Source organism: Festucalex cinctus, chromosome 12, assembly GCF_051991245.1.
Source record: "Festucalex cinctus isolate MCC-2025b chromosome 12, RoL_Fcin_1.0, whole genome shotgun sequence".
NCBI lineage: Eukaryota > Metazoa > Chordata > Actinopteri > Syngnathiformes > Syngnathidae > Festucalex > Festucalex cinctus.
The window spans coordinates 15133114-15149002 of NC_135422.1; the positions used below are offsets into that span (position 1 = coordinate 15133114).

General features: G+C 40.3%; 1 protein-coding gene across 3 annotated transcripts in view; it reads left to right on the plus strand.

The window, feature by feature from the left end:
* Positions 1 to 15769, plus strand: part of LOC144031516 (single-stranded DNA-binding protein 3) — a 35274-nt gene extending 19505 nt beyond the window's left edge. Inside the window, exons 5-18 of one of the 3 annotated variants that reach the window (XM_077538764.1) lie at positions 4664 to 4753; positions 7203 to 7286; positions 8030 to 8089; positions 8184 to 8250; positions 8790 to 8854; positions 9099 to 9160; positions 9237 to 9282; positions 9436 to 9471; positions 10200 to 10251; positions 10441 to 10511; positions 10793 to 10871; positions 10948 to 10976; positions 11155 to 11256; positions 13050 to 15769. In XM_077538764.1, the coding sequence (XP_077394890.1) occupies positions 4664 to 4753; positions 7203 to 7286; positions 8030 to 8089; positions 8184 to 8250; positions 8790 to 8854; positions 9099 to 9160; positions 9237 to 9282; positions 9436 to 9471; positions 10200 to 10251; positions 10441 to 10511; positions 10793 to 10871; positions 10948 to 10976; positions 11155 to 11256; positions 13050 to 13205 (999 nt within the window). In that variant the 3' untranslated portion in view covers positions 13206 to 15769. Of the gene's footprint in view, positions 1 to 4663; positions 4754 to 7202; positions 7287 to 8029; positions 8090 to 8183; positions 8251 to 8789; positions 8855 to 9098; positions 9161 to 9236; positions 9283 to 9435; positions 9472 to 10199; positions 10255 to 10440; positions 10512 to 10792; positions 10872 to 10947; positions 10977 to 11154; positions 11257 to 12792 lie in introns of all 3 variants that reach the window. The other 2 variants (XM_077538762.1, XM_077538765.1) reach the window with 2 other exon arrangements.
* The last annotated feature ends 120 nt before the right edge of the window (positions 15770 to 15889 follow it).

A 15889-nucleotide genomic window follows, 5' to 3' on the forward strand; every position in this document is an offset into this window, starting at 1 on the left:
TCATCTATTGCTTGTGTACACACATCAAGTGGATCAGTGCTGAGTTCGCTGTACAATTTTCAAGAGACTGATGGGAATCATGATAATAATTGAGACATTCTTTTGGATAAGCGAATCAAACCGGTGGATGCTGGTACAGATATGAAATATACCGAAGAGTCGGTTTTAATACCGTGCCAGCCTTGCTCTATGGAAGCAGGCCATTAAAATAAAATGTAGTTGTTTACACTCACAGTTGCATAAATATTCAGACTTTTTTTTCTGTCCTTCGGATTTTTGGTGAACTTGTCTTGTGCTTCAATGGAATGCATCATCATCATCAATATCAAGTGCCCCAAAAACTTCAAGTCAAAAAATGTATTGCATGCTTATGCATTTAGTCTAGTAATTTGCAACATTTCACATTAACCTAGCGATTAGCATAGCATGCTTAGATACTCATCGTCCGCTTTTAGTACCATTATTGTCAGAGGTCTAACATAATTGCTGCCATAGAGGCGAGAACCCAAACCATGGAGGGATAGCGTATAGCTAGCTAATCTACTAGCTAGCAAGCGCAGCTCGTAGCTGGCGCACATCAACGTGTGGTCGAGCAAGTTAGCTTAGCGCCTCACGTTTACCCCAGTTTTGCAAGCTGCTGGGAATACAGGAACTCAGGGAGTCTCAAATGACTTGAATTTATTTCTATTTAGTTCGGCGATATGAACGTCATTTAAAATTTGATGGGGAAACTCAAGTGACCTGAACATTTAGCAAAAACATCTCACCTCACAGAACTGCTTTTTGCGTCGGTTTTCTTTGGCAGCGGCTGTGCCTCAGTTAGAGTGGGTCGTCCAATGGCTGTCTGCTGTCAAAGTTCCCTCCTAGTTGGCATGTGAATGAGAATCTGTTCTAAATTACCTTACCTGTTTTCACAAAGATTAGAGACAAAAGGCAACAAAAATGCTCAGTGTATACAATTAGATTAGCGAACCTAACCGTTCAGAATATTTTTTCTATAAATCATTATTTTTATTAATTTTGCATTTCAGTTGATGCGATTACAAAACAAGTTAACATATTTAGAAATTAAATCCATTAATTTTGTTTTATTTTTTTTAAGAATGCCGTAAAAGTACCAGATCAATAAGCAATATCCTTTAGAAGTAGTAATATCATTAAAATCTAAACGATACGCGTCCCTAGTGGGACCAGTTGGTTTTAGCAAAGGCTCTTGCTAAATCAACCTCGTAACAAGAAGTAATAGATGTTGTTAACAGTCTGTATCAGTAACGTGCAACAATGATTGATGGTGGACAAATGTACCCTTCCTCCTCTTTATCTTAACTCCCTCTCTCTCTCACTCACTCGCTTTCTTCTGCATCTTCTTGTTCTTTCTCCTTCCTGGAGCGGGGGATGCCAGGGGGACAGAGTGCAGATAGGACCTGTCTCCATGGCAACAGCTTCTGCAAGCTTCTGACGCCCCTTACTTGGAGAGGGGGGGGGGGGGGGGGGGGTGATGGGGACGGAATAGTAGCTTTTTAGGGGCGCGCAAGAATACGTCTTGGACTGGGGAGGGTGAAAGAATGGAGGGATGAGGATGGAGGGAAAGAGGCAGTCGACCCTGCTGCCTCCCCGGGGACTCTGTGGCCTGCTCGCAGAATTAGCATAAAGATGGGGGATGTGTGTGTTTTTTTTGTTTGGTGTGTGCGTGATTTTCTTGTTTCTTTCATTCGCATCTTATGGACGTTTAGGCTATTGCTGTCCTGAAAATAATTGGAAGTGCGTCCATTGTAGTGAGTGTGCGTAAGGTGCACGAGTTTGTGTTGGTTAGAATTGACCGGTAAATACACACACACTAAAACCTCCCTCCGTCTGCCTCACTACTGAAAGGCAGCATTTTATAAGCTTGTGATGCAACTCTTTGTGTGTACCCGTGTGTGTTTGTGCGTGTTTGTTCCGGCATGCTTATGTAAGCGCTTCCAACATGAGTATACGTGTGTGCGGACGAGAATACGGTTATATCATATTTAACTCCCGGGCTGAATCATTTGGCTCCCCTCCACACCACCCCGAGACTTCCACTTTGGTTTTCGCTTGCTGTCTGCATTGTTCCGCTAACAATAGAAAATGGAAAACAAGTGTTTGTTGCGCGATTGTCACGAGCAAAAAAACTTGTTCCTTTTTCTGCTTTTAGATGTGTTTTTTGAAAAAAAATAAAATAATCAACTTCCAGGCAGGTCACAGTTGTAACTTTTTTGTCACCTTTGCACTTGTTAATGTGTATGAAATAATGTATGAGGTGCTGGCTCCATGGTGGAAAATACTTTTACTAGGGATAGACCGATTATCGACCGTCAATGATGCTGATATTTGGCATTTTGACAAATAACGGCATCGGGCGTTTAATGAATCTGAAGGCCTATTTAAATTTGGTATCTGACTGAGCTGTGAATGCTTGCGGATGTAGCGAATTGAGCGTTTTCATCAGTATCTGCAAGATGTTCACAGACAGTTTCTACTTGTCGCAGAGACATTTCCAACATATTCAGCCATTTTTTATTTGTATTTTTTAAGTGTCTGTGAAGATCTTTTGAAACTTTTTACGAACCCTGACGAAAACCCCAAATTAGCTACATTTGCTAGCATTTGTCACTCAGTGAGATTACAGGGAACTTTTCATTTATGGATTTATTTCAATTTCCACTTTATAAAAATGATACTGACACTGGGAATTCCCTACGCTTTTTTTTTGTAAAAAAATATTTCAAAAAAATAAAAAATCCATCCATCCATTTTCGTGACCGCTTATTCCTCACAAGGGTCGTGGGGGGTTCTGGAGCCTATCTCAGCTGGCTTTGGGCAGTAGGCGGGGTACACCCTGGACTGGTTGCCAGTCAATCTCAGGGCACACAAACCCAGGAAGGCCGGAGCCTGGATTCGAAGCAGAGTCCTCAGAACTGGGAGGTGGACGTGCTAACCACTCAACCACCGTGCCGCCAAAATTAAAAATAAATAAATAAATAATTACAATTATGTTGAAATTTTTTAAATTTTTTTTACAGTAGAAAACTTTCGGGAACTATTTACTTGCTTCGTTTTTAATTTAGCTAAACACATGCTGATGGCCATGGAAGCTCCCTGCAAGTTTTGCTATAATTTTTAAACAAAGCTGAATATGTTACGTTTAAAATGAAAAGAAGAAGTCATTTTTAAAAAGTTCGACACACATTTTCTCTTTTACTGCAAATAAATATCAACTTGAAATATCGGTTATCGTTCTCCTTGACAACTAATAAACGTTACCGGCCTTCAAAAAACCATATCGGTCTCTCACTACCTTTTACACATCCAATGTGCATTTCATGGATGCATTCCAGAGGCGGAAATCCACATGTTGGCGAGGCTGTGTGTGAGAGAGTGTCTGGGCGTGGGCTGTGGCTAACAGCAGCTCCTGCGTGAGTGTGCTTTACTGTTCTCCTGGCGTTAAATAAACGAGAAGTGCTTCTGCAACTGTGGTTCTCCTTTCTATACTGCAAAAACCCTTACAACTCTAGTGAGATACTGCAGATTTCAATATATTGAATTATTCAATTGGCACCAATGCTGTTGTGGTCCACTCTTGTCACTGTGCCCTTGATTAACTGGCGACCAGTACAGGATACAGACACCTGTGATTGGTTTCAGCTCCTCGCGATCCTGAACGGGAAATGTGAAATAGAAAATGGATGGATGGCTTTGAAACACTGCTTACTGCGCGCATGTCGTATGTGTTTGCATTGTACGCTGCCAGCTGCCCCCCCAGATCATATTACTGTGTAACTAATGTAATGCATGTAATTGTTTGATTTGTTTAAATCCCAGTTGGCACATTTGCTTGGCCCGCCTGGTTCAACGGTCCAAAATAAACCAACGCATAATGAATAGACTCCAATTGAGTTAGCGCTCAAGAAATTGAGAAGAGAAAATTGCAATTTGTTTAATTAATGGAAGTTGACAGAAACTTACTTTATTGAGTTGTAAACATACCTTTGCACTATATAAGTGCATACCTTTTACCATTTTTCAGGATATAAAATTTTGGCCATATCACACTGCTGTAGTGGGATCCATTGATGATAGTTGATGATTAAAGCTGGGGGGTTTTTCTCACAAAAATCTTATTTTTTTCATTTAATTTCAAAAGTTATTAGTATTTTGTTGCCCCCTCCTCCTTAGCAGGAGAGGAAAAAGAAAAAGTTACTCCAGTACGGAAGCCACAGAAAAAGGAAAAAAAAAAACATGTTTTCCCAAACAAATCATCCTGAGCATTAAAGAGCTAACTAAGCCATAATCATATTAGTGAGTGACTGTAAACACTAAAATAGGATAGCAACTTTTCAAGTAGTTTTTTTTTCCTAATGTAGATTTCTCCTTGAACACTTTGTCCTAATTTGTCATCATTAGAAAAAAAAGATGACGCCTTTACATTCTGCTCTTCAGGTAATGCTTTATAGGCGGTAATAGGATACACTTTCCTGAATGAACCAATCAACTTAATATGTAGCTAGGAAGCTGGGGCCAGGGTGGGAGACACTGCCCCCCTCAGCAAATTGGCAACCATTGCACCCTTTACATTCCTTTTCCAAACTTCACATTCAATGCCTTGGCTTTGTTTTTGTTTTTTTGTTTGTTTGTTTTTCAGAGCGCGGCAGCAGCGCCCAGCCCGGTCATGGGCAACATGCCCCCCAACGACGCCATGCCAGGTGGTCCCATGCCTCCAGGCTTTTTCCAGGTATCGACCAGCCACAGCCAATCTATCAATTAATTCTCAATCAGTAAATCAGGCGCCTCTTTGTCATGTCCCGACTCTTTTTAGCACCACTTATTCCTTGAATGTGGCTTCCTTAAATTAAAGGGAGTTTTAGAGCTACACTGAAAAGAGAGAATCGACTTGTAGTGTTACAAGAGAAAAGTTGTCAATTTTTACGAGAATAAAGTTGTAATTTTATGACTATTCTTTAAATCATATTTTGTTCATACACTTGTTTAACTTGTTTTTAAATTTATTCTTAAAACAATTTTTTGGTGAAATGTTAGGACTTTTTTTTTTTTTTTTTTTGCAATGATTTCTTGGAACATGATTACTTTATTCCCATGAGCAAAATTTACAACTTTATTCTTAAATAATTTTAGCTTGTAACAAGATGACTACTCTTGTAACATACATTATTTTTTTTATCACTAAATTCAACATTAGGACTTTTTTTTTTCTTTCAAAAGTCAAAACTTGTTTTTGACATCATGCTCAGGGTTCAGCACCTGTATGCTGTTCGTGGATTATTTTCCCCCCCAATTTGTTTTCAATATTTTTTAAATATTTTTAAAAAACATTCAGGGTGTTTTTGTTGTTGTTGTTGTTTTCTCCATTCCCATCAATATTTTTTGAAGAATTTTTGGGGTTTAAATGAAGCGAATGGGGGCAAAAAGCACAATTTGTTGTGACTAATATCAATAACTGTGGGGTGAAAAGAGCTTTTATTTGAAGTCCATAACGTCCCATTCCCATTCTTGACATCCCGCCGTTCATTCCTTCATTCACGTTTTTCCTCTCCTACTCCTCCATCCTCCATCTCCATCTCTGCCTCTGCAACGCTGAGAGCGGCTCGCATCAGCACATCATAGCTCTACCGCTGCACATCAGCTAAAACATTGTGTGTGCGCGGCGGCGGCGTGATGGACAGCTTTGGCATTTGGCCGAAGCGCGATAAGGTAGCGGGGAGATGAGAAATGTGAAAGATCACCTCCACCTGGACTCGCGCTCACCCCACCCGCCGCCATTGTTTTGGTGCTGTAAGCAAGGCGGGGAGGCTAATGAGTGCATACGTAAAAAGGGGATGGAGTGAGCAAGAGAGAAGAACGAGAGTAAGGAATGGGAGAGCTATTTTTAACGTCGGTGGGGGTGTAGGGAGGGTCCGTGTGTGGTGTCGAAGGGACTTATTTTGAACAGAGAGCGTTGCTTGTTTCCCACAAACGCGTTTCCTGGTTGCAGTCGGGAGGCGACTTAATCCCTATGTCAACCATTTTCCACGCGATGATGCAACACGTCAAGCACATAGTCCCGTTCGCGTGTCTCACATCACGCCATTTTGTACTGGAGGAAGCACTAAAGAAAAATATTGGCCATTTTATTGGTGATTTTCAAAGTGTGGTGGAACATAGACTGCGTATAATGAAATGCAAAATCACTAAATTAAATCCTCAAATTATGCATATATGTGCCTATGGCTTCTCTCTTCTTCTTTTTTTATATATATATTTAACTTTTAAATAAAATAAATTTGCATTTAATCCTTGAGTTTCCCTGTGAACAAACAGTTTTCTCAACGAGCAAAGTATTTTATTTTTTTTTGGGGGGGGGGGCAATTGATATAAAATAAATACATAAATAAATGAAAAATAATTGAGACCCACTGCACTATCAAGTAGGGATGTAACGATATCCAAACATCATGATACGATATTATCATGATATGAAGGTCACGATACGATAATTACCACGATATTGTGGGAAGGTTGGCGATACAAGGCAAGGCAAGGCAAGTTTATTTGTACAGCAAAAAAAGGTCACAATATTGTTAAAAAAAAAATACAAAAAAATCATACTAAAAAAAAAACAGAATATTGTGCTTTTGTACATTACTGCAATGAAAAATATCATAAAAATATTATATATATAAAAAAATATATAAATATAATTTTATATATTGAGTCACTTGCTCATGCAGTCACACATTGAGTTCCTCCACATATTGACTCGTTTCACAAGCAAATTACGTTTCCCTTCATCTGACCATTGGCGTGGATTTTAAAGACAGAAGGGCCAAAACATGCCTTCTGAAAATGCACTAAAACTGCACTAAAAAAAACTAGCCACCAGAGGTTGTTAGAACTGCACAAATGGAAATCAAGCCGACCTTTTTTTTTTTTTTTTTTAACAGAAGTGCTACTTTTAATATCCTGACTGACGATGATGATATATTGTGGCAGTTCTCATATCGCAATATCACGATATTGCCGTTTTTATGTTACATCCCTACTATCAAGTATAGAGTTCGCTGTTGTTCTCTCCCCATAAAGTATCCCCAAAGTTAATTTTGCAAACTCGTCATCTTCCGATGATTACGATGGGGCGCTTGCTCCAGGTATAACACCCAAACCCCCACCCTTCTTCTTTCTTAAAGGGACCACCCGGCTCTCAGCAGTCCCCCCACGCACAGCCCCCCACACACAACCCAAGCAACCCCATGATGGGACCCCACGGCCAGGTAAGAGGCAAACACTCACTCTCCAGCAAATCTTCCTTCCTTTCATTCTCTCCAAAAGCCCACCCAAATGCAAGCCCCCCGTCCCTCTCCCCATCAGGCTTCCTTTCACTTTCTTCCTCGTTGACCCTCCAGGCCCATTAGCCTGGTTCTGGTTCTGGAACCATAATCTCAAACACTTCCGGTCACCGTTCGTAGATCATCCAGGAGGCAGCAGGCCATGTCCCTCATCAGTGTCCAGCCTCTAGTGTCCCTGTATGGGATAAATTATTGGGTCTTCGCCCATCCCCCCGAAGCTGCTCATAGGGGGGTTGTGCACTTAGCTCCCCCTGCTGCTATGTGCGCACACACACACACGCACACCTCTCTTCTGCTTGCGTTTTCTCACAGCTTATGAATAAAACAAGTGACCAAGCATGCGCTCACATCCCTACTTCAACCCTGCTCCGAAATAGAAAAATCCGAATTGGGGTTAGCCAGCGAGGTCGCTAACTTCAAGCCCGAGCCCAGATCCTCGTTCTCGCGGTTTCTGGTTTCCCCGAGTGGGAAAATGCTTCCCCTAAAGGTTGCTGCTGTTGTTGTTGTAGTTGGCCCCGACGCGTTTTCGTATAACCAGCGTAACCGCAAGCCGAGTCGGCTTACGCCGACCGCAGGGAGATGTGTGGCTTTACACGTCATCCGCGTCATCTGTCTGTCCTCAGCGCTAAACTTTTATCCCAAATCTCACACGTTTGCTCTTTCTGCAGCCTTTCATGTCACCGCGGTACCCAGGTGGACCGCGCCCCGCTTTACGAATGCCAAATCAGGTACAAAGAACGCCCCTCTTCTTATTCAACTTTTGGCTGATCATACTTACCACTCATGTTTTTTTTTTGTTTTTGTTTTTTTTGCCATGTTCAGCCTCCTGGTGGAATCCCAGGGTCGCAGCCTCTCCTGCCAAACAGTTTGGACCCGACACGACCGCAAGGTACGGCGTTTCAAATTCAAAAAGAAATATATATCCACACTCGTGGCTTGGCCTTGAAGTGCTGGCCGGGAATTGAATATCACACCATTTGCATAAAAGGCACCAATGCCAAAAATTATTTGCTAAAGCAGTAATAATATATATATTTTTTATTATTCTTATTTATGGTTTCTTTTTGCCTTTTGTTTGTTCATTTTATTCATTTGCATTGAAGGGACTACATAAGGCAGTGTCACAAATTTCTTTGTCATAAGAATGACCTTGGGGTTAAAAATAAATAAATAAAAAAAATTACTCCAGCCATGATTTTATATATTTTTATTATTGCATTTTGTAGTCATTTTGCGCCCATGTGGTGTTAATGTGAGTCGTGGCCCAGGACGACAAAGGTCTGTGAAGATTCTGTCTGGAGATTACAGCCACAGGGTTTGAACTAATGGGATTAGAACGCATCCTAGTCTGCCGTGTGTCTCAATTAGACTTGAGGAGACCAGCCATCGACTGAATTAATAAAAGCTTTTTGGGGGTTTTCGTTTCAGGGCATCCGAACATGGGTGGTCCGATGCGGATGAACCCTCCTCGAGGAATGGCCATGGGCCCACAGGTACCACTGCCACACCCTCACGTCTCACACCTGTGCCTTAAGATACAAGTGACCCAATTTACGAGTAGGCGTGTATTTAACACAAGCAAACAATGTTGCAGTGTCTGTATTATACTGCCCCCTTGTGGCCAAGGGGGGCACACAATGCGGCCAAATTAAATTTGTTTCTCAAGGCGCTACTTTTACTAAGCTGCTATGATAAAACACCATCTTTAAATTTTACTTCTTTTTTTTCATCCTGCAGAATTACGGGGGCATGAGACCCCCACCCAATTCCATGGGCGGCCCCATGCCGGGAATGAACATGTACGTTCGCAGTCCTTCCCATACTCTTTATGATTGTCGTGATCATGTTGTTGATGCTCCACTATATCATATGCAGGGGTCCAGGAGGACGAGGTCCGTGGCCAGGGCCTAACGCTAACTCAGTGAGTCATCTACTTTGACACATTACAACACTACAAACGTTCGCTTTGCCTCGTTAGCAGCATGTAGCGCTCCCGTTGTGGTATTACTCGGTTCTGGATAGCCTTTTATTGTCTGCCCAAGCTCAGATGTGATGGTCTGGTTTCCCTCTACAGATAGCCTACTCCTCTTCATCTCCTGGCAACTATGTGGTGAGTTGACAAACACTCTGATTTACTTGATAAAGCTTTTATGATGGCAACAGTTCTGTATTCTCTTATGGGGTTATTAGTAATATATTGTAATGTCTTAAGTGTAATGTTTTTGGGGGGGTTTTGCCAGAAACTAGTCCAAGGGAAATTCCGAAAATGTATTGCATTGTATAGGCGTTTACCTGTACCTATGAAAAAGGTGCACTTTCATTTTGTTTTTGTGAGATCTTGAGAGAGCGCTTCGTCTCGCACCAAGAAGCGATGGAAGCTCCAATGAAGGCTTGAGTGTCGATAGCAGAAACTGAGAGAACTTCTCTGTACACACAAAAAAAGTTTGAATTCAAGTAATCCCACTCTATCAAGATACTTGAATTTTTGAGCAAAGGAGAATCAGCTTTTGAAGGACGATTTTCGGGCTGTGAACTTGTGAATAATACACGAGTGCATGTTCTACTTGAGAAAATACGCAGGTATTTAAAATGAAAATTTTAATCAAATCTAAAATGTGTTCATCTAAAATCTTAATAAATTAATAATGATAAAAAATACATATAAATATAACCAAATAAAAATTCTACAAACATTTTGTGACAATGGTTATGAATTCAGCAACTTGTAAGTTAAAAAGCTCGATGCAACGGCTTGTGCTTCCCTTTTGGAGGTTGCGTTATATTTCTCTCCTGATGCGTGTGAACTTTGACCTGATCCCTCGTTCTCTCTCCTCTCAGGGCCCCCCAGGTGGAGGTGGTCCACCCGGAACTCCCATCATGCCCAGCCCAGGTGGTGCGTCACATACCTAAGAACCCCCCCACCCACACAAATCCCACCCAAATCCCCTCCATCTTGCCCACTCCCATCACCGTGCATGTCTCCTGTCCTCATACTTCACTCTTGCTGTTCGTCATTATTTGTACAAAGCACATCTCAATGCAGTCTTTTAACGCATCGTATTTTGTTTTCTTTACTCAGATTCGACCAACTCGAGTGAAAACATTTACACGATGATGAATCCAATTGGACCAGGAGGCAACAGACCCAATGTAAGTGCTCATTTCTCACAAATGATAATGCGCATGTTCATCTACGCTGTGATATATTCTGTTGTCTGCCATTTGGGTTTGAAGGTGGTGTTTTCAAGGATTTTGGCCATTTTGAGGCGGTCGTTACTACTCCTTTTTGGGAAATGACCCGATTGCCACCAAATTTGCATACCAGATAGACAGACAACTTTTAATTGAGAGTTCTGAGACTGGATTCTTGGCCATTTGCTAGTGGGAATCAGCTCAATTCCTAATTCCTGTTTTTCTGCCATTTGTGCCAGTTCCCAATGGGACCCGGGCCTGACGGGCCGATGGGCGCTATGGGAGCCATGGAGCCGCACCACATGAACGGATCACTTGGTGCGTATTCTATCCTCGTTATTGTCGTGTACTAGTCAAGTGTGCTTGATGACTCAAGTGTGGCGTGCTCCCACAGGTTCTGGAGATATGGACGGCTTGCCAAAGGTGAAGTCACCTCAACTTGAAATCTTAACTTTACATTAACTACCTGACCTTACATCACATTCCTTGACTACCGAAATACCTGAACTTGAATTGCGAAACCTGGCTACTTACTTTTTTGCCGTCACTGCATCATAACGTCAAGTTTCTCATTGTTTCCTACCCTTGTTTTGTTTTCCAGAGTTCCCCGAATAACATGGGGGGCATGAACAACCCTCCCGGAACGCCGCGAGACGACGGCGAAATGGGCGGCAACTTTCTGAACCCATTCCAAAGCGATAGTGTAAGTCGCATCCTCGCCAACATACACCTTAACGCTTTCACCTTGACGCTGCCCTGACGTATCAGTGGATCAATGCAAGCAGACATGACCGTCAAATTGCAGTTGAGCTTTTTGTTTTAAAAAAAAAAAAAAAAAAAAGACATTTGAATAAAAGGTGCCATCTGCTTGCATTGTATCTGCTTACTAATCGCCAACAAATTCATGTTGTGCGTCTGTAATAGTGCTGTGTGATGATCAACACCTCATCTCCATTAATCAATGAAAATTTATTAGATGGACCATCATCTTTTTGTTCAAAGGTGAAATGAGGACTGTTCAGACCATATCTTACCTGCGTGACTACCTTAGCGTGCTAGCTTGCAGCTAGCCGGCTTGCGTCAATAAAAACTGGGAGGCTTCTACACAAACTATCAGAATTCCTCCAACATTTAGCCTGATTTGGATCTAAATACTAGGGATGAACCTGCAGTGAACCCGGGTTGCGACTTGCTCATTAAAGGGATTATCGACTCATTGAGCCATCAGCAGTAAAAAGTTCATATTTTGTCGATAATTAATGTGGTAACTTCATTATTTTTCATGTACAATTAATACCTTTAAAAAGTAATTTTTCTACTTGCCGTAGACTAATGATATCACCTGTGCTGAGGAAGTCGGTAAACGACCAATCATGGCTCCGTTTGCTAACCAAGTGAATCATGATTGGTCGTTACCTACTTCCTCAGCGCAGGTGACGTCATCTTCACTCGACAACAAGTGAAAATGTTTTTTTTTTTTTTAAAGGTATTAATTGTACATGGAAAAATAATGAAGTTATCAAATTCATTCTGGACAAAATATGAACTTTTCACTGCTGAAAATTGTTCAATGAATCAAGTGTTCCTTTAAAAACAAATTTATTATCAGAATCTGAAATGTTGAATTCGAGTGAGATGATAGCATGATACAGGTCAAACCCCACTGCATTGTGATTGGCTGACACGCTGCTAGAAGGCTATAACAAATCATGACGCACAGCTATAATCAAGCGCCATCTTAGCTTGGTGCTCATGAGGAAAAAAGTTGCCGAACCAAACGGTTGCCAGCCATGTATACTCTGCACTACCTTACCTATTTACCTTATCTAATCTACTTTAATTACCTAACTAGCCATACTTACCAACCTACGTAAGCATACCCACCTACTGACCTTACTTACACTTTCTTACCATACCTGAACCTACCTTAATTACTTTAGCTAACTTGACGCCCATACCTTACCGTTCCTTAACTATGACTTGACTTACCTAACTATCTTCTTAGCTGACTTAGCCTACTATTTACCCTTACCCTTTAGCTTTAGCATACCTATCCTACCTTACCTTACCTAACTTACTTTTTATCAACAGTATATCTATATCTTTGGAAGTTAGATGAAATTCCAGGAGCATTTTTACAAATAGCAGTGCTGGGTATGAGTGCCCCCCAGTGTTTAAATGTTGCACATCCACTCATTTTTGCCCTCCTCCCTCCCTTTTCCCCTCTCTCTCTTTTCAGTATTCTCCCAACATGACGATGAGTGTGTGATTTTATTTTTACTTTTTTTTTCTTTTTTTTTAAATGTTGGTTACTTTTTTTTTACCTTCTGTTTTGTACCCCTACACCTGTTTGTTTGTTTTTTTAATTTTTTTTTTTTTTTTTTTTTTTTTGTGTTTCCACCTGCAATTTTTACCTCACCCTTGGATCGGGCCTCCCCCTCCTCCTGGCCCATACCGCAACCTTCCTCACCCCCCTTCCTCACGGGTGAACCGCAGCCCTCGCCCATGTCCTCCTCCAGACCGGCCCTGGAGCTCGCGGGGACTCTGGGGGGAAAAGTGGGCCCCCCGGGAGCATGCAAAATGGCTGCCGGGCCGGGCAGGAAGTCACAGCTGGTCAACAGGAAGAGCCTCTTCTCAGACTTGAGACAATGAGCGTGGAAGAACGAGGACAAACGGAGAAAAAAAAGAGAGTGACACATGCTCGAGGACACTCTGGATTCTTCATCCTCAGTTGGACTGATTTTTTTTTTTTTTTAATTATTATTATTATTATTATTATTATTATTATTATTATTTTATTTTTTAAAATAGTTTTTAATGTGTTGTTCCCAACCTCTGTTTGTACATTTTTAACAGAGGTGCTGTAATGATCTGTTTATCTCATTTTGGGTGTATGTATTGTATCATTGCTATTTTTATTATTGTACTATTGTTATTAATTATATTATTTTGCTCATTTTTTTCATTTTTATTTTTTTTATTTTTGTTGTTTTGTTCATTCAGAGGGCACGTCACTTGGCAAGCACGTCACTTGGCAAGAGAATACCTAATTGTGTGCACACTGCACACATGTCACCTCATTGCTCCCTGCTGGTAAAATGTTATCCCTGCATTATTGGCCTTAAAAAAAAAATATATATATATATATATATATATATAAAACCCAAATGATTTAGTTTTGACCGACCCCCACCCCAAATTATTTTTGCTTTTTTTCTTACTCTTTACCCTTCTTATTTTTTCCCCAATATTGGAACCCCAAATATTTTTTTTTAAATGCAACTTAATTTTCAGCACCTATTTTTAACCAAATATTTTTTCCAACCCAACTTTTTTTTTTCCACCCCTACTTTTTTTTTTTTTTACTTAAATTTGTTTTACCAAACTTTTTTAGTTTCATGCAGAGTAATGTACAGCTATATTTATATATGAACTTTTCTTTCGTTTCTATTTGTTGACTTATGAGCCTATAAAATCCTCTTTCACACAGATATCCCACAAAATAACCACATCCAGACTGTAAATGAAAATCTGGCATTTATTCGCCTTTGACTTCCATATAGAACTCAGCAAGGTGGTAAAAGTGTGACATTTTTTGTGTTAAAAGAAAGTGTCACTTTCCAAAAGTATTTTATGGATCTGGTTTGACATCATGTAATTATGTGATGTATTCTCAAGAGCCTATCCTGTTAATATCCTGCCTTCTCTGGGTTCTGTGGGAAATCCAAAACCGGAAAAATTTCATCTTGTGTCACGCTGCGATGAGCCAATTTTGCAGGGTTTGTTTGTTTGTTTTTTGTTTTTCCCATTACTTTAGCTATTATTTTTCCTCCATTTATCTAAAAGGAAGAAGAAGGATGCCGTGTTGCTGCGTAAAAGCACACAAAGTTGTGACAGCAATTTTTTAATTTTTTTTTACGTGAACTCTTGCCGGTTCTGGCACGATACTGCGTCAATGTCCCATACAGTTCCGGCAAACTCCTGCCCGCACTTAAGTGGGTGCTGTGTAAAAGACAAGGATGGATAAATGCCAGATTTTTTGATGCTGTGATTTTGCAGGATCTCTATGTGAAAGGTTGTATTGTTTTTAACAAGTGTTATGATTATCTTCTAGTTGCACCAACTCGTAGCAACGGTGTAAATATGCAGATCTAGGCAGCACTGTGTCCTCATCTGTGTGATGCCATCAGACCGCCACCCAGACCCACCCTACAAGGTACTGAAGCTTTTTTTTTTATTGTTGGGAGGAGACCCTCCACCCCCCTTTCCTCCCTCATAATTGGGCAACAATGAGTACAACAGAATTTGGACACCTCCCCACCCCTCCTTCCAACATTGCCCCTGGTGGTGCGCCATCCGCTGTCGTATTGTTTTTTATTATTATTATTATTATTAAAGTTGAACTCTCCCATATTTCTTTATTATTATTTTGTAAATACTGTACAATGCATTTTTGATATCATTGACATGTTTTGATATTTCAAATCATAGAAACTGTGTGTGCGTGCAGTCACGGCGCATGATGTGCGCAATCTCAGACTTTAAATAAATGAAAACTCGGCAAATGTTTATTTTAAAAAAACAAATGCAGAATGGAGGTTGTGAAATTGAAATGTCATGCACAATTTAACTGTGAATCGGACAGAAGGAGAAGGCCATTTTGTTGATACATATCCCTTCTTCTGAACTATGAAGGATTTTTTTTTTTTTTTTTAAAGTGAGGATTTTTCAGATGCTCTTGTCCAAAAGTGCAGTCTTTCTTTTTTTTATTATTTCTGTACACAGCAATGAACATTTCTGTATTTTTATTGTGCTGTTGTAAAATATTGTAACATTTGAAAAAGAATGGGGGTGCAGGGGACAAAATTGAGAACTGTTTCTGTTCAGTTCCTCCTTTAATTTTATTATTTTTATTTTATTTTATTATAATTATTATTATAATTTTTTAGCAGTATTGAATATGAGGCATTGTGTCCACAGGGGGGGCTTTGCGTTGTTTCATGTTAGGGTAGTTTTCCCATCCTAAATGTCTTGTGTAGTTTAAAGAAAAAGAATACAAAAATAGTTATTTCTTCTTATTCGTATGTTTCTTTATATTGTAAATTTTCTTTAGATGGGGAAAAAAATGTTATCGGGGAAGGTGGAAAAACTGCATTGACAAGTGTTTTTTGTTTGTTTTTCTTTTTATCAAGTTGTCAGTCATTTTTGCCTGTGCCCCCCCCCCCCCCCCCCCCCCCTTGTTGTAGATATATATCAAAAACAAATAAAATGACTTCACTCCTTTTGCCATGAACAGCGCAGCCATTTTGTATCAATGACATTTATATACACCCCCT